This window comes from Accipiter gentilis, chromosome 32 (genome assembly GCF_929443795.1).
Source record: "Accipiter gentilis chromosome 32, bAccGen1.1, whole genome shotgun sequence".
NCBI lineage: Eukaryota > Metazoa > Chordata > Aves > Accipitriformes > Accipitridae > Astur > Astur gentilis.
In genome coordinates this window covers 12,191,359-12,209,265 of record NC_064911.1, presented here as the reverse complement: position 1 = coordinate 12,209,265, position 17,907 = coordinate 12,191,359, and the positions used below count along the sequence as shown (strand labels likewise).

At 50.1% G+C, this 17,907-nt stretch overlaps 1 protein-coding gene across 9 annotated transcripts in view; it reads right to left on the bottom strand.

The window, feature by feature from the left end:
* The window catches only part of BCOR (BCL6 corepressor), an 83,591-nt gene that overhangs the window by 15,013 nt on the left and 50,671 nt on the right, over nucleotides 1-17,907 (bottom strand). For 5 of the 9 annotated variants that reach the window (XM_049834754.1, XM_049834755.1, XM_049834756.1 and 2 more), the window contains 6 exons: nucleotides 17,784-17,837; nucleotides 17,149-17,332; nucleotides 8,805-9,086; nucleotides 8,052-8,405; nucleotides 2,216-2,544; nucleotides 1,615-1,884 (listed from right to left, as the gene is read on the bottom strand). In XM_049834754.1, the coding sequence (XP_049690711.1) occupies nucleotides 1,615-1,884; nucleotides 2,216-2,544; nucleotides 8,052-8,405; nucleotides 8,805-9,086; nucleotides 17,149-17,332; nucleotides 17,784-17,837 (1,473 nt within the window). The remainder of the gene's footprint in view (nucleotides 1-1,614; nucleotides 1,885-2,215; nucleotides 2,545-8,051; nucleotides 8,406-8,804; nucleotides 9,087-17,148; nucleotides 17,333-17,783; nucleotides 17,838-17,907) is intronic. The other 4 variants (XM_049834759.1, XM_049834763.1, XM_049834758.1 and 1 more) reach the window with 4 other exon arrangements.

Below are 17,907 nucleotides of genomic sequence, written 5' to 3'. Positions count from 1 at the left end.
CCTGCGCTGTCAACGCCGGCCGAACAACCGAGTCAAATGATCGGAATATTTAAGCCTATTAAAAAACGTGGTGTTCACTTGAACTTTTGGGTGAATTCAAGTCAGGAAATCGAATCCCCGAGGATGGGAAGGCACGGTGAGCACACAGGGTTGCCCCAGGACCCCCACCTTGGCGAGCCTGAGCATCCCCACTTTCTGCGACCAGCCCGCTAAGGACCAATGCTGCAGAGAGCTCCCGCTATCAGCAAAGCAAACAGAGAGTCCTCGGTCCCTGCTTGAGCAAGACCTCAGCCCATCAGTAAGTTTCGGAGCCGCTCTCATCGAGCTGCGCACCGGGCACAGAAAGCAAAGCGCCCAAGCGTTCTCACCGAGACACCGCACAGGAGGAGAATACACAGGGACAGCTTGGAGCACGTGCTAGAACACATTTTGATACTGGTTCCATAGGAAATTTTAAGTCCGTAGGAAATTAAATCATTTAAATTATGGGGATTACCATAGCAACGTTGTAACAACCACTTCTCCTCCTCCTAGCTAGAGCTGAAGTGCCCTGGGTTGGAAGAAGCCTTTGTCTAGGGTAAACAAAACCTTTCCAACAAACCCTGCCTTCCAGAGCTGTAGAAGGCCTCTCTCCACACAAAGCTCTCCAGCTATACAAAAGGCATTTCGAGGTTTCAACAAACCCCTGAAGCTGGGCAGGCTCCACCTGGGCCCGGGCTGATGCCACCTTCCAGCGCGGGGCTCGAGCCCACCTCTGAGGTCCAAGCGGTTTTCTCGCCACCAAAGCTGCGCCGAAGGCACCCATCGCTCTCCGCAACGGAACACCTCTTCGCCAGATCCGAGGCTGAGCGGCGACGGCGCTCGTGCCTACGTGCCCGTATTTCCCCAATAAAAGCGTGCTTCGAAACAGCAGAGCTAGGGGATTCATCGGTTTCTGATTTTTGTAGCAACGGGGGGGCTGTTTCATTAGACAACATTGTTCCAGCTACGCCGAGCAGCTCCAGACTCCGAGCATAAAGCATGCAAAGTGCTCCTACGATGCATCTGATCGTGCAAGAGGACACGCCAAGCGCTACATCCCGTGTCACATACCAGATACTACTTGGAGAAAAGAACAAAACAAAAAAAAACCCTTCTCCTAAACTACCCACTCTTCACAAATAACAAAAGCAAAAATCGTACAGCTCATTAAAGATCACCATAAAGACTACTTTAAAAAAACACAAAACAAAACAAAAAAAACATTCATTCTGTTTGCAGATGGTTTATATTTAAACGGAAGCGAGGGTTACCAATAAAACTTTACCCTTTGCTCGTTCCCGCGGGATGCCGCTCACCCTGCGTCCTCGCCAGCTGACCCAGCAGCGGTGGGCGCTCGTCCCCGCAGCGACCGAACCCCAGACCCCACGCACCGGGGAAGGGAACGCAAGCAGGGGAAGGGGGGGGGGGGGGGGGGGCTGCAAATGTCAATGACCAAACTCAAAGCTGCCGCTTCGCAAAATTGCCAGCTATGAAACCGGCAAGAGGGTTTTAACTTCCGAAATAAAAAAAAATAAAAATTTAAAAAAAATAAATTGAAAAAAAAGCATCGCGGGGCACTGAGGGACCCCTTACCTCGTAGCCCAGGCGCGCCGCCCGCTGCAGCAGCGTTTCCCCGGCGTTCTTATTGACAATAAGCCTCCGCGCTTCGGGCGGCATGGGCCGGCTCGGGGTGGTCTCCGGAGGGGGGCTCGCGATCGGCAGCTGCGAGGGCTGTGAGACGGGTAGTAATGAGGGAGTCTGCTGCAGGCGATCGTACAGCTTCTGCTCGTACGACTTGGCTGGCGAGGAGTCGCAGTCTGAAGTGGGTTCTGGTCGCTTCCTGACTTTCCTCGTTACCGTGACCTGTCAAAACCATTGTTGTGGGGCTTTTTTAATCCTCGTTTTCACAATACAGCGACGGGATTATATTTTGCCAGCGAAGAACGACACTTTTCTACTCCTATTTAGGTTTATAAGAAAGACCCGCTACAGCTTTTAAATGCGAGGTGCCTCGCCCCCCGCAATAGTGCCTTTAACTCAGGTTAAGAAAAGCAAATACAGAACGTGCAAAGCATCCACAGACGAATGCGAATGCAATCCCCGCTACCCTGCATGCGTGACAGCGCATTAGTTTTAAGCAGGCTGGCTCTGCCTTCTGAGAGGCTGGTGGACAATTAAGTCTAAATAAAGATACCTTATCTTCAGCATTTTCGATATCTGTGGTGTCATCCCCTGTCAGAGATGACCTCCTTCTCCTCTCCTGCAGTGCCAAGTGTTTTGTTTTACACTGACGTTTCCCTGATGGCTTCTCACACTCGCTGTATTTCTGCAGCAGAGATGCATGTTGGAAATCCTCCTCTTCGTCTGTGTACAGCCCATCTGTCTTCCGGCTTTCTTTAATTTTCTGCTGTTTGGCAGCCAACCTCGAGGCTGGAGTACAGCTTGGCTGAGCCTGCCTTTTGCTGTTTGCATTGGTGGATGAAAGGCTCTTCATGTGCGGAGACACTGGGAATACGGGCAAGCCTAAATGGGAAGGAAAAGGCATTACACGTTGCATGGTGTGTTAAAAGGAAAACACGTTGCTAGCGCTTAACACGAGCTCCTCGACTGCTTAAGAGATCTACCAATTACATTTCCAAACCATTAATATTTTAAGCGTTCCACATTCAAATTGTAAATAGCATCTTGCCAGTTAACGTTACGTTCGCAGTTATAACGCCCTGATAAAAATCGCTAAACGAAACGCCCCGCGCCGGCTGCCGGGGCACGGCGAAGGCTGTACCGTGCCGTGCCGTGCCGTGCCGTGCCGTGCCGTGCCGGCTCGGCGCTGCCGCAGGCGGAGCGGAAAAGCCGCCGCTGCGCTGCCTCGCTGCGGGGGGGGGGGGGTGTGGGTGGAAAAAATCTCGCCTCCTTACCTGGAACTGCTTTATCTGAAGGGGAACCAACTCCTCCGGCAGCCTGGGCCCGGCCGGGCTTGTCCGCCTTCGGCTCGGTGTGGTCGCAGGGCAGAGAGAGGGATGGCGGGGGAGGAGGGAAAAGCCAAGAGAGGAGGGGGCATGGATGGGGTCCTAACGGGACAGCGCGAGGGGAACGCCGAGGTTAGCCCCAGGACGGCGATAAGATGGGGAACATCCCCTTGGCAAGCATTTTTACTCAAAAGACAAACCAAGAGAAGAAAGGCGACTCAAGGAGCCGTCCCTACAGAAGCGCCGCGCGAAGTCTCTTATCAAAAAGCGCGGGGAAAGCCATCAGCTGTGTTTTCCCGAGGACTCCGTCCAGAAGCGAGTCTTTCTGCCAGACCAGAAAGCCCTGGGACGTCGGGGAACTAAGGCCAGTGCTCTGCCGCCCGTGGCAGGATACCGGCAGGGCCAGGTTTTCTCCAGGGATTAGCTCTAACAAGCTGGATACCACAATCTGGGCCACATGCAAAACGCATGGTTACTTTTTTTTTTTTTTTTTCTTCCCAGAGCGCAAGCAGGTTTACAACAAAACAAGGACAGGAAAGTTGACTTTTTATAGTCTGAATTTCCCTTGGGAAGAGAATTGAGGTGACCTCAGAACCAACTCCTCTGCAGAAAAATTAAAGGTTGCTGGAAAGGAAGGGACACTTCAGCCAAACAATACCACACCGCTGAGGGAAGGTGCGGAAAAAACCCTGAGCACTTCAAAGAGGCTCCTCTGCTCCAAGAAGTCTCTGAAGTGATGCTACTTTCAGAACAGAAGAGATGGCAGGAGCAAATAAGGCAGCTGCTCAGAGAAGAGAGGCCTTTATTTAAAGAGACTCGGTCCAGAGCCAGTCGGGAAAAAAGAAAATAAAATCTAGAATTTTCTTGGTGGGCAGCTTCACACTTTTGTCTTCCTTTAAATAGATCCGTGAAAGCAACTTGCAGAAGGCTTTCTACATTAAAGATGAAAACAGAAATCCCTCAGTTCTTTCGAGCCACTTTCTAGAAAAAGATGTATACCGCGGCTTGCCAAGCAGATGTCAGGGAATTTACGGGACACACGATGTGCAGATTGTTCAGCAAAAATCCAGTAGGTTTTTTAGGCTCTGCAATCCTGAAGGAAGGCGCCTAGTTGTAGGCTGAGCCTACGGATGCAAGGCTGCCTTTCCAGCTCTGCAGACAGCACGAAGTAAGGAGTGTTTAATTCTCCTGTTCCCAACTAACCTAATTGGAGTAGCACGTGAAAAGCCCAATTCCAATACAGAAGTATCACCATTATCTACTTACTAAAAAAATTGCAAAGATGGAAAGCAGCAGTGACGAGGTCTGGTGAGTGCAAAGTAAGAAACCGCTGCATGTAGAAAAACCAGAATAGAAAGAAAAAAACCTCACAGGTCTGGAGAAGGACAGAAATACCAAAAGGATGGAGGGAAAAAAACAACAGGAAGAGAAGCCTGTCTCAAAGAACTGCAGGCTTTCCCATGCAGGCGTGCTGAGGCATTAAAAGCAGAAGTTCAATCACCACAAAAAATGTACACTCCAGCCTGCAAGCTCCACGTAAACTCTGCGCTCCACTTCGACCCTCCACAGCGGTGACAGCAGGCACCAGGCTAAACGCTGAGAGATGGAGAGTAGCAACGCTATGCCCAGGAGCTTCGGGATCAATAACGTTGCAAGAGGCCAGCGCTATCCAGAAAAAGCCAAGCGTCAGCCTGTGAAACGCAAGACACGCCGGCAGAAAAAAAGAGGCAAGCGATTAATCCTGGAATCCCACCCCATCTTTCTGACCGCTGCGTGCGTGAAGGGAGAAATAAAGCAAGAGTGAGCAGGAACATCCCCAAATATCCATGAAGAAAAACAAACAAACAAACAAAAACTAACCCAAAAACCCCCAAAAAAACCCCAGGCCTCCGACTGATGTGGGTTGTGGCAAGTCTGACTCAGAGCAGGACCTGCCTCCCTTCCCGCAGGAGCAGGCTGCGGAGAGGTCCGCGCGGAAAAGCAGCTGCTGCCGCGTCACCTGAACGCTCGCTTCGTTCATCTCCCACCCCGGCAGCTGCCTCCCCTGCCTGCCAAACCAGCGGCCGCCGCGCTGCCTGCAACCCCAGGCTGCTCCTGGGGGCCGGCAGCGGCTTTCCCGCTGGGCGAGATCCTCCTGCTTCTTTCTCCTCGGGGATTTTCTCTCCTCGCCGCCCGGGTTTTCTCTCCTCGCACCGGGCGAGCGGCTGCGGCTCCCCGGGGGACTGTCGGAAAAGCTGGCTATCGCACCGCCGGCAGCGCCGGGAGGTTATTGCTCAGCTGGGACCCCGGCAGAGAGCGTGGCTCCCGCCTCGGCGGCGGGTCCGGGCGAGCGGCACGATGCCCCGAGGTTACGGGCATCCCCACGGTCACGGACGAGAGCCAGCACCGGCAACGTCATCGCACGAGCAGGATGAGGCAGGGCCCCGAAACTATTTCGGGCGAGCCACATCCTGGCTCTGACGGTTCTGACCCGCAAGTCAGGCTGCAAGGAGGTGACAGCCAGAATAGTCACCGGGGGAACATTTCCAGCAGCCGCCGCTTGGTCACCCGGCCAGCAGGCACTGGCCGGGGGACAGAGGGGTGACAGCCCGGTGGCGGCTTGCAACGCAATGCGTGACTCTCCCATGCTAAAATCCCGGGTTGAAGACGACTGGAGCAACGAGGCCAGAAGTCAGCACCCTCCGTCTTCCCGGAGATTTGCAGGCACAGGCGGCAAATCGTCCCGCTGTTGGACTAAGGCTTCATGGGCGCAGGGGCAGACCTCGATGCCCCCTTACAGCCGCCTTCTTGGGATACAACCAGCTTCCCAGCAGCAGAGGCTGCCACGTTCGCAGGCAGTGCTTGGGCACCAGGAACAGCTGTTCCCAGCCCCAGAGGGAAAAAAAAGCTGCAAGCGACACCGTATATTCTCATATTCACAGTAGCTGCTTGCTTAAGAAAAGTTTGAGGACTAGTCCCGGGCAAGAAAGACAAGCTGGAAGTCTCCACCCCATGCAACTGTCACGCAGAGGATGCTCTGTCGCACAATGTGGAAAAATGTCCTCGTCCTAGTGAACTAAGAAGGAGATTCAAAGGTTTACACTTCAACAGGGCTGGAGGAGCGTCAGCAAAGTGGTCTGAACAATCTCCAGCGCCTCTGCACAATGAATGGCGAGGCATAATCGAGTCAGGTTTATGGTTTTATAGTAGCTTCCAAAACCAAGAGGTTCTTCATAGCCATGGGGCGACCGAATCTGAATGCCTTTGGGAACGGTGCATAAATTGGGAGCCACCTCTTTTTCTTTCCCAAGGTCATGCGTTAGAGAAGCCTGTCGCTGCCACGGGAGGCATTGCAGGGGAAAGCTAGAGCATCCTTATACAATGCGGCTTCTTGTTAGTGACCCTCGTTTAATCTCTACAAGGTATCTCTTTCTGAAAGTACAAAGGGGAGCAGGTGATGGGCAGGGACGTTTGAGACGATACCATGCTCGCCAAGGCAGCACATAAAGCAAGAGAGTAGGAGTCAAAGCTCCTTTTAAAAATTAAGTTTTGATCTCCTGCTCCGCGAATCCTTTTGGAGAACCTTCCCCATCAATAAGCATCAAAGTTTGGGGTTTTCTGCTCTCAGATAATCCTACCAAGGGGAAAGATGGGTGAGGAGCTTGAGGACAGAAGGCAAGCCGATACTTTTGCCTGTGACCGTTTCGGAGATGCTACTCAGGAAAACTCTCACTGGTGCACAGGATGACCTGGACTTGGTCCTTCCCATGGCATGGGACGAGAGGATCCACTCTCCTCGTGTTTCTCTCTTCTGAGGGGATCTCAGCTAAAGGCCAGCTGGAGGGTGAATGTCAACCAGCTTGATGAAGCTCCCAGGCCTGTGAAGGAGGAAGGAGCCCAAACGTCCAACTCGGAGCTCCCTCTCCCAGAAAGAGCCTTTCCTCAAAAGCAGGCAGAGGACTTGAAGGAATAAGAGGAGGTGAGGAAGGAAGAGAAGTATTTGCAACCTTCTACCTAAAAAGCCGAAAGAGGAGACAAGGGGTCCCTGCTGTGCCCAGAGGAGATGGGGATTCACGACGAGGTGCAGGGGACGCGCAAGGGGGGGTCGGCCACGTGGGCGGCACGCTGCCGTTCCCCACCGGTCCTCCAACCAAGCTACGGCAGCAAACGTCGCAGAGAAGGGGAAAAGCAACGGAGCAGACGATGAGCCGGGGGGCTGAAGACAGCAGGGACAGGAGAGCGACCTGTCCGTCTGAAGGAAAATTTAGCAGATTGCCTCTGCGGGCTCTCCCCCAGGATAGGCAATGTTGTTCCAAGAGAGGGAGAGGACGGGGGAAAGGAAGAAGCGGAGCGAGGGGAAAAGAAGCAGCCAGAAACAAGTCAAGGAAAAGCTGATGTGCTTTGAGGAAGCGACCCCTTAGGAGAGAGCCGCTGGGAAAATCTCTGCCAAGGGGCCGGGGAGTGGGGCCACGGGGGTTTGCAGGACATGCGTGGGACAAACCCGCAAGGCATCCTCTTTGGGAGGAGGATGAGCTTTGCTCTTGAGCGTATGCCCTGGGAAAGGCAGGGAAACCCAGCAGTGCTGAGGGTGCTGGAGGCGTTGGGTTCCCGAGATTAAGAGCTGCTAGCTGTGCTGACGCTGTTCCAGAGGGTCACAGCCCCCCATATCCTACGCGTGGTTAAATGCTCTCACACCCACTAGCAGCCCGTTTGCTCCCTCCCTCGCCCAGAAGCATGCCCGCGTTGTATGCCCCCCCCCAGCTCTCCTCTAGAGACATAAACTTCATCTTCACATTATCTATGAAAGAGTATTTAAAGCCAAAACGCACACACACACATGCACAAACACATAGTTACACACACATACACAAACACGTTTTCTTGTCTGCCAAGTATCAGCTACAGTGCCATTCTTAAAGAGGAGGTGTCAGTCCTTAGACAAATGGACATCTACAGAAATATATATAATATAAAAAAAGAAAAAAGAAAAAAAAAAAAAGCTCTTGACAATTCCTTAACATCGGTGGCAGCATGCGTCACTGTAAATGCTAAAGCCGGCTGGTTTCCCTAGTAGTCTCTGCATACCTTGTTCATTGTCACTTGTTTTGAGGGACTCTTCAGACCAACTTCTATTGCTTTTGGCCTCTGACCTTTTCTTGGTGTGCCTTTCTTCTGTGAAGTCTTTGACCTTTGCAGTGGCCTCTGGCTGAACAGCCTCAGCTAAATCTTTCCTGCTTTGCCGGCCCAACTTGCCGGACGGGGATCTCTCTGGTGACACCTGCTGCTCCCAAAGTTCCCTAAGATGCTGCAGGTGACGCTGCTTTTTGGGATGGAGCCCTGTTAATTCAATGCACACCTTCAGGTTGGTCACCTCATTACAATTGGGCTCTTCTAAGTGGTTAGAGGAATTGTTTGTCATTTCCCTCTCAGGCCAGTCATCTAATGGAAAAATAACTAAAAATTAATCAAAAAGCCCCCTCAACTTAAAACAAAAGCTACATTTCACTTTCGGGGCATATAGTCTCAGCTTTACCACCACACTATGCATTTTAAAGGTTCGCTCATTAAGGGTTACATGCACTACAGTAACTTGCACTGCTGTGGCTACAGCGTCCAACAACTAGTGCTTTACCCTTATATACCAAGCTTTTTTATATATACATATATATATATACACATATATATACATACATATATATACATATATATAATTTTAAGTGAAATGACAGTGCTCACATTAGTAACTATCAAGTTCAAAAATGGAAACACATTAAGCCAAAGGGACGTTCCTTTCACAAGACATTCCTTGAGAGAGACCAAAGCAAAATGCTGTCTTACCTTTGGAGTTCTTCTTCTTTTTTGCTTTTGATATAAGTTCATCCTGCAGTTCATCCACAAAGTTTTCATTTTGGCTGCCATCGTTTTGCACTCTCTCACCAGAGTGTTTACGCTTCCTGTCCAGACGTGGACATGGATGTTGGCCAATATCTTCTGTTGGCTGGTCTTCTGCTTTTTCATATATAGAATGTCTCTCTAAATAACATTTCTCATTTGAGAGATCTTTTTCCTCTGGAGTTTCAAGAAAGTGACCTTGATTGGTTTCTGTACTAGTAAAGTTACCTAAAAATTACAAGAAAAAACAACAACACAAGACCTAATAAATACAAAACAATTCATTGTGAGAAAGCTGTGCTTTCTGTTCTCTTCAGTGTCATCTCCATCATGACTTATGGTGCATGAAGCATGCAAATAAACACCAAACTGTACTTCGGAACAAGTCTCCTCTGGTCAGCCTAAGGCTGACCAGTTTTCTCCAACAGTTAAGTACAAAACCCCCCAAAGCGCGATACTTTGTGTTGTTTTTACATCAATTTAAGAAGTACAATATTCACAACACTTGTATCCATAGAAACATCACAATACGCTTTTTTAAATAAAGAAACGTCTTTAGATATTGGAAGCACAGACCCTTTTCAGAAAGCAACCTCCCCCCCCCAAAACCGTGGTAAGTAATAAACCAAGCTCCACTTTGCAATTCCTTTGTTTTCAAAAATATCTTCTGATGATAATGAAGTATTCGTCTTTTGCTAATTCCTAATCCTTCCCTAACTCCTCACATCAAATTGCAGAGTCTGACTTAAAAGCATTTGTCCCTTCTTCTGGAGATATAAATGGGATACGGAGCACGCACACACGTACACGGGAATACCACTAAGAATAGCTGTGATATTTTGCAAAAAGCACTACTTGAATCCAAGGTTATAAAAAGGCTTCCTCACTTCAAGTAACCAGCCAGTCACTGTGCATCACATGATCTTTGTCACCTGCTTTTAAAAAAGGCTTCACTTTTTTCAGGGAATATTTCCAGCAGCAGCGAGCAGGTGAGGTTTGAAAAGCTCACCAGAAACTAGTCCGACAAATTAGCCACAAAAACACCCACGTTGCAATGCTTGCCCTAACTTCAGCTTCCCCTCTCCGATACTGTTCCCCCAAATTTAGAGACACCTTAAGCGATCTTAAATGGATGCTTGACTTAAAATGACACTTAATCATCATCTTGAATAGGCTTTTTTTCTGGGGTTTAACCAAACTAGCTGAGGCACGAGTAGGCAGACGTGTGGTACAGACTGCAACACGGTTAATCAGCTTCCCATTTACAACTCTCGCAAACAACCAGGTTGGTTTTCCCACACGTTTTAGCCCTCCTGGCTGACCAATACTCTTTCTGCAGATCTGCTGCTGTTTGGCAAACTGTCCGTACGCTCCGTCCTACTTCCCCATGGCTCGCTGCCCCTTTTCCTCTTCCTCCTCCTTGCCCTTCCTCCTTCTCCCACTTCCCTTCCTGCAAACCCATCTGCTGGTTTCCCACCCGGACTCCGGACACCTCCCCTTCCCTTCCCTCCCCCTCATCCTCCCCATCCTCACTCAGCCTTCTCCCCAGTACAGCCTGGCCTTCAACTTCTGCTCTTCCTCCTCGCCAGGGCAGAAAATTGCCCCCTTGCAGCCCCCCCTCGCCGCCCGTCCCCTCTGCGACCCACCACACCAGCACCCAGGCACTGGCAGTCCCTGGATGCAGCCCAGCTCCATCCCACCTTATCTTGAGAGCACCTTCCTACAGCTCTGCCAACACCTCATTTCACGACTGTCCTTGAAATACCTGTTGTCAGCAACGGAAGGCTGAGGGGGAAAAAATAACCAAACTCCTCTGATGAGATTTTTCTTCACCGCGACTTGGAAATGGCTCCAAGTAGCCCCTAGGGTTCTGCAGATGTTTGCGGGCACCAGAAGACACCCCAGCATCATTTTTACGCTGCTTGGGAAGCTGCCTGCAGGGCTGCTTTATAAAACAGCAGAAGATATTTGGCCAAGACAAATCAAAACAAAAGTTGACTTTTTCCAGGCAAGCGGTACGCTCGGGCCATTCTGCTATTTGGCGATGCTCCTCTCCGCAAGGCCGTCTGGCCAACACCTGCTCCCTTCAAGACTTTAAACCACAGTTTGTCACACTTCTTCCAGCCAGCAATGCCGCCGTGTTCCAGAAAACAGGTATCTCAGCTTACTGCGACTGTGCCTCTAAATCGCCAGCGTCCCCCCGAACCAGAATGAATCTGGCAACACCCCATGCTTGCACATCTGGTATGAAGATGCTGCCCAACAGCTGTACCCTATAACCACACCAACCGCACCGGCAGTCCCGTTTCACACAGAATAAAAGAAGCTGGACCAGCCATGTTTTAAGTATCACTTTAGAAATGCTTCTCTCGGGTTTCATTTTACATTTTTAATGCAATCTGCTATTTTTCCCCCTTTCATAAGGAAACATTATACTTATATGCTCGGTTTCCCCGAACGGATCGGCTAAGGGCACTCTCCGCCAGGCTCCCGCTGTTTATAGCCTTCCCGTCTCCAGCAGTACCAGCAGCTCCACGCCACGGTTCACACGGAGAGTCCCTATATCGGGACAGCTTTCCTGCTCCTAACGCTGTCTGGCCTGAGAAAAGGCAGGCACATCCTGACCAATTCCCAGAGAAGCTTTCGCAGGGTCAGAGGAAGTATCAGGCTATGGGGGGGGGGGGGGGGTGTGGGGGGTTCACCGTCTTAATCTTTGGGGCTTGCAGGAAACAGCAAGCTAATTCCAGCCTGCCACCACCGCAAGCGACCTGCTGCAGATTAATTCCTTCTCTATCTGCAAGAGGACTTGGCGCAGGGATGCCGAGCACCGCTCGCTCAGACCGTCCGTGCTAAAAAAAAAATAAAAAGGAGGGGAGAGACGTCTGCTGGAACCTCGCTCGTCACTGTCGGCGTTTCTCCAGGGCTCCACGCGCCAAGGAGAACAGCACACGCCTATTGAAGTTTATCCAAAAAGCCCTCGCTGCCAGAGGCTCTGTGACACCTTTGCCTCTGCTCTCCGGTCACATCCGAGGAAGACCCCTCAGGTGACCAGAGCTACACCTCCTTGGCCACCGAGCCAGAAATCCCTCTCGAGGACTGCCCACCGCACACGCGTCCCTGAAATCCGTCCCGCTAGATGCGCTGAGGACCATTAGAGGAGCCACCTCTCCGCACATTAATCCGGGTTGTGTAACCATCCTGCATCGACACGGGAGGACAGCGATGGCAACGCCGGGGAGCCGTGCGGGACGCGTCCTCGCCTACCTGCTCCGTCGCCGATGCTCCCCGCCTCTTCTACAGGCGGATTTTCAGATTTTCACCGCGAAAGAACAAAGGTCAGTCGCTGTTCGGGACGCTGCAGAACCCACAGGCTGTGAGGCTCTCTACGCAGCTTGCACGGACATGTCGCACGCCCAGAGGTTTTTCCCCTTGGCACAGCGGCGACCGCCTCACGGAGCGCAGGCTCTATTAATATTTTACCACCGGATTCCACTCTGTCCTCAAACTGTTTTGCAAGCAACCCGGATCAGACGCAATGTCTCCCCAAATTAAGATATAAATGTCAACGTGAGGCACGGCAACATAAGCATATCGTGCGTGCCCAACAAGGACAAGAATTTATTTGCTTTTGTCCCCGTCATCTGTCGTCCCCCCCCCGCCACCATGTATCTACAACATCCTTTTCTCCGCCTGAGGAAGAAAACAACAACAAAATACTTGGGAGTTTTCATATCATCATTATTCAAACAGTGACGAGGTAGCCAGAAACACAGGATAAATGCTGAGTTCTCATAGCAACACACCTCTATGAGTAAGGAGATTAAACTCTTAAACGTGTTCTTTCCTCAAGCCTCCAGCATTTTGCCAGTCTCACACCGGCTGTGAGAACCAGCACCAACAACTCAAGCCATTTCTCACTGTCCTACCAAACTAGAAACAAGGAAGAATTAAGAAGATGCTTCTTCACATATGGTTTCTGCCTGAAGCAGCATCTCCTTAGTGCATGGGTTACAATCTCACGAGAAACAGTTACACGCACGCATGCACAAACACGCTACCCAGAAGAACTTTCCTTCATTTTTCCATCTTCCTGTTGCGATCAGCTGCTTGAGACCAGGCCCTCCCATGCGATGCAAACAAGGAAACACATCTCGGTGTTTAAGCTGCGATTCTTTTGTTCAAATAACATGGCAGCTAAAAACAGCCTTTCCTCTTCCCTGGAGCAACCTCTCATTGCGCTCACTTATGCAAGGCACCCTTTATTCATCTGAGGACGGTAATGACTATCCAAACGCCAAAACCCAGGATTCAGCACAGAGATCACAACAACAGTAAGAAATTCCGTAAGTCACCTTCAGTATCCAATTCTGAGTATCCCATGGGGCAGAGGGAACCCAGCTGATTTCATTTTCCCTGCAAGTACCTCTGCTTGGGAACTTTCTACATTTTCCTTCCTTCTGCCCAAGCCTATCGCACTGCACAAACAAGCAGCCGCCATTCTCCCTGCACAGACTTTTGGGTTTTTCCCCCCCTTTTTTTTTTTTGCGCTATGTCCCATGGCACGAAGGTAATGACTGACCAGGACAAAGGACATGTTTACTGTCTCCGTCTTTCATTTATTCAGGTATACACACAGCCCAGCAAGCAAAGAAAAGCAGGGGTTTACCATGCAAAGAGACACCGGCACCTCGCTCCGATGCTGAAGATCAGCTCTAAAGGCTTTGGCACATTACACCGTTCACTTCCACACATAGAAACTGCTTTAACTTTTTGCCCATGACCTCACGCCCTAAGATCAGGCTTTTAACGTATCAAGTTTTATTTTTCCCAGCTAAGGCTTAAACGGGCAGTGTCCTCCTCCTACAAAATTAGATAAATGGATAAAAATCACACTCCCCGATCAAGAAATTCACAGCTTGTAGAATTCACTCAATCTTTCACACCCGGGTATGATTTTCAATACCGCTAGAAGAGCTTTGTTATGAACTGACATGCGATCATCACATGCCCGTATTGATGCGTGTGTCCGTGCCAATAGCTTAAATCACTTGATCTCTGAACAATCCTATGACTCATGACATATGCATCCCATAATTTATCATGTTTGTGCTATGGAAATGCACCGGAGCAGCATCGCCTCAGCAACATTTACAAGTCACCTTGGCAACAAAGCAGCTTCGCGGCTGCTTTCAGAATGCCCGGCAAAACCTAAACGAGATGGGAGAGAATTAAAGCACTTCTACTTTACTCCTTGGCTTAAACAGCTCATTAAGTAGCTAACACAGCTACCTCCTTTAAATCGGGCTTTTTTTAAAAAAAAAACAACAAAAACATCCACCTTTTTTACCCTTCTCCAGAAGGCACAATGAAGCTTAAGAAGACTCTCGGTAGGGTAAAGCCACGCACCGCCAAGTCAGAGGAAAAGTTTAAGGGATCAGATATTGTGCCTTCATTTGCTTCCCAAAAAAGTCCGCACGCGTGCTATACAGCTAGGAAAACGAGCAAGTCCCAGAGCAAGCTAAAAAAAGGAGTTTCCATCCCATCAGATGCCTCCGTAAGCATCACCTGCCCGTGTTATTTAGCCTTTTGTTGTTGTTGTCGTCGTCGCACCGGTAGATTTAGAGGAGCCGAGGGGGCGAGCAGCTGCTGGGGCAGCTCCACGCCAGGCACGGCCGCAGCCACGCCGAGGAGGAGCCCCGCGAGCCGGCTCTGTGCCACGATCGCAGTTTCGGTTGCGGTTTTCTTCTTCCCCGCCAACACTGGGCAGGTGAAGTGCTCGCCGCGGGGGTCGCACCTAACAGCTTGCCAGTTTTGCTCCTAAATTCCCCGCTCACACACGTAAAGACGCGCCGCTTTGCTTTTAGCCAGCACCGGCCGAATGCTACGTAAAACGAGGTGAAACGTCTTTTCAGCGGCAAGATCGCTTGCAGGAGGCAGAAAGGAAAACGGAAGAGGCTGCAAACCCTCAACGAGTTCCCGTTGGAGAGCTTTAAAGCCGAACGCACCAACGGCGTGGTTAGAAACCGGATGGAAAGGGAAGGCGAGAGATGAGCAGCTCTCGCTGGCGATAAACGAAGGCGAAGAGCAGGCAGACTGCCCCTTTGCCAGTCGCTCGGCAAGAGATGCGTCAAGACTGCTGGCGGCTCAAGCCGCGCCACAGCCCAAGCCACTACACTAGAGGCATTCAAGAAGTGTGAAAATCGGCTTTCTGATTTATCAGCTGCTATCCCGAGGGGCAGGAGGTGAACCGCCACGATAAAAAACTTTTACTGAGACTTGAATCTGTACCGGTAAGTATTTGCTGCTGTCCAGGCGGGCATACAGAAGAGGAGCTTCCTCAGCAAAACAGAGCTGCGCTTTTAGGAGTTCGGACGTTCGGCCAAACTCTGAAATAGCCCATTAAGTCAGAGCTAATTAGTAGAGGAGAGGAACGAACTAACGTTAAGACTGAACATACTTTCCCTGCTTTGAACAGTCATTTAATCGTCTCAAACACACTTTAGCCAGCAGACTCAAGTGCCGGAGACCTCACCAAATGATGAATTTAAGGACGCGCTGTACACCGGCCTTTTGCAAGGATGGGAGGGGAGGTGTTTCAGCCAGCAGTGATGCTCTAAGGCTCTCTCTCCCCGCAGCCCTCCCCCGTCCCCCCCCCAGCAACATGCCCCATGCCCCCGAGCACGCTCTCCCTCCCTCCCCTGCGCCCACCCCTGACCCCGCAGCCCGCCGGCCCCCTCTCCCCAGCGGGACCCCTCTTGTCCTGCAGCCAGAACAAGCTGGCAGGACCCCGCTGCTGCAGCTCTTTATGCTTTCCAGCACACCCGGGGTGGGATTTAGCAGAGGACATCACCAGGGCGCCCTGAGCTCTCGGCTTTGGCACGGGGACCGCAAAAGGCAGCAGCGCTTTCCTCCCCGAAGCTGCCTCGGTACAGCGTGGAGAAGGGAAAGCCCGCTCAGCTTCCAGGGGCTCAGCCTGCCTCTCCCCACCCTGGTACCTCCTGCACTTCCACAATTAAAACTTCCCCTTGCTATTCTGCCAGGCCGATTGTTGTTGAGGCTGTTATTTCAGTGACAGCAATACCACACTAACTTGATTTAGGTGAGTAACCGAGCAAGTACAATTGACCAGCATGCTCTCTGCCAAAACCATTAACCAAAGACCAGAACAATAATTCAAAGTTATTAAATTGCCTGAACAAAATTTTCTACTAGCGCTGCTCATGAATCTCCACCTACAGAAGCGCACACTTAAGCACCGAGTTACACAGTGCACGTGCGCGCACACACACACACGATGCAGTCTGCAGTGTGTCTCCTCTTGTTCTGCAATGCTTTCAGCATAGATCGGTTTTTCTGAGTTGTTCAAAACCAAGTAGCAGCAGAAGGAACCGATCCGTTCCTTGATTCTATAGGTAAAAGCAAAAAACTTGGGAAACTGATGGAAGCCACATGCTTACCAAGAGTTACACAAAAAAAAAAAGTGATTTTTCTTGCATACAGTAAAAAAATCCCCCAATACCATTTATTTACTTACTTTTACATTTTTCTCATTTTTAGGACAATGTTGCTAGCACACATTTCCCATAGTCCTCTGACACCTTGCCAGAGCCTAGAGGGAGCAGCCAGCCCCATGGGGAATTTCACAGCCCCCCGCCTGCCCCCGAGGACCTGTGCTGGCCAGCCACACACACACACACACACACACACACACACCCCCAGCCCCTGCAGCAAGAAGTCGCCCAGGCAAACTAGCTTCTCATTGTTTGGAGTTTTACAGCCAGCTCTTATGGATAAGGCAGCCTGGCAGATCACGTCCTTTCCCGTTCCCCACCACCCTTCTGTCCTCCATCCTTGCTTTGCCCGAAAGCCGCAGCGTTGGCATCTCCCAACACTACGACAAGTTCGGGAAGCTGAACGGACTCCTTCTTGCCTCTCTCTCTTCCCCCGCCTCCTTTCTGCATTTAAAATATAACCTTGGACCTGTGCTTTCACCGGTTGATGTGGTACCCCATCAATTAAAAGGACGACCTCTTTACGACAGTGACTTCGGTGACAGTAAACTATCTCCTGAAAAGCAGGTACGACCGTAACCAGTAACTTGCAGACCCCCAAAAAACAAGCACGGAGAGCACCAGCCGCGGCAGCTCTGCACCTGCAGAGGCCGAGGTCAGTGACTTCAAGCAGCGACACCGCGAGAACACGAAGATTACGCTGCCGGCGCAGCTTTGCTGCAAGGTGCCGCGGCACAGAGACACGTACGCGCTTCGGAAAGCCATCTAAATTCGCTTACATCTGTCATTGTCATTTTGGTCAGCAATGGCATCTTCCAGAGCGACAGACTTTGGCTTCTTTTCACTGTTTCCTTTCAAGTTTTCCCAGTCTGCCTGGCTGAATCTGCAGACCTCTGAGTCTTTGGTAGCTGTTTGGCCTTCTCTCTCTTTCATCTCCAACTCTGAGAAGCGCATCATTGCACGCTAGAAAGAGAATTGATATGAAAAAAAAAGTCTTGCGATAAAAGCTACTTCATTTACCTTACCTTATATGAAAGCATTTCCAAAGAAACATCGGCTCAAAACCAAGGTTTCAGATGGATAGCTAGGGTAGGAGTTTAACACACCTGACTTGTAAAACAGTGTTCTAGCATCTATATGCAAATAGCCACAGAATTCTTTCATATATAAGAGTGTGTGTGTGTGTATATATATATATATAAAAGATATATATAAATGTATACTGTATATAAAACAAAAACATTCCATTTTGGAGGTAAAAAGAGACAAAAACAAAAAGAAAAAAAAAACAACACAAAACCGTACAATGAATAAAGACGACCATGGCCCACAAACTTCCCTTTGTGTATTTGGAAATGAAATTTAACTCAAAGGTTTATGTAAGAGTCTAGTAATAAAAATTTGAAGAACTGACCTCACAGTAAGCAGCAGGTAGACATAAAATACTGTCCTCTTGTAATCCTTCCATCTATGTAATTAAAATGGGCACTCAATGGATCATTTAGATAATTTCATCCATTTTTATAAGCATAAACCAA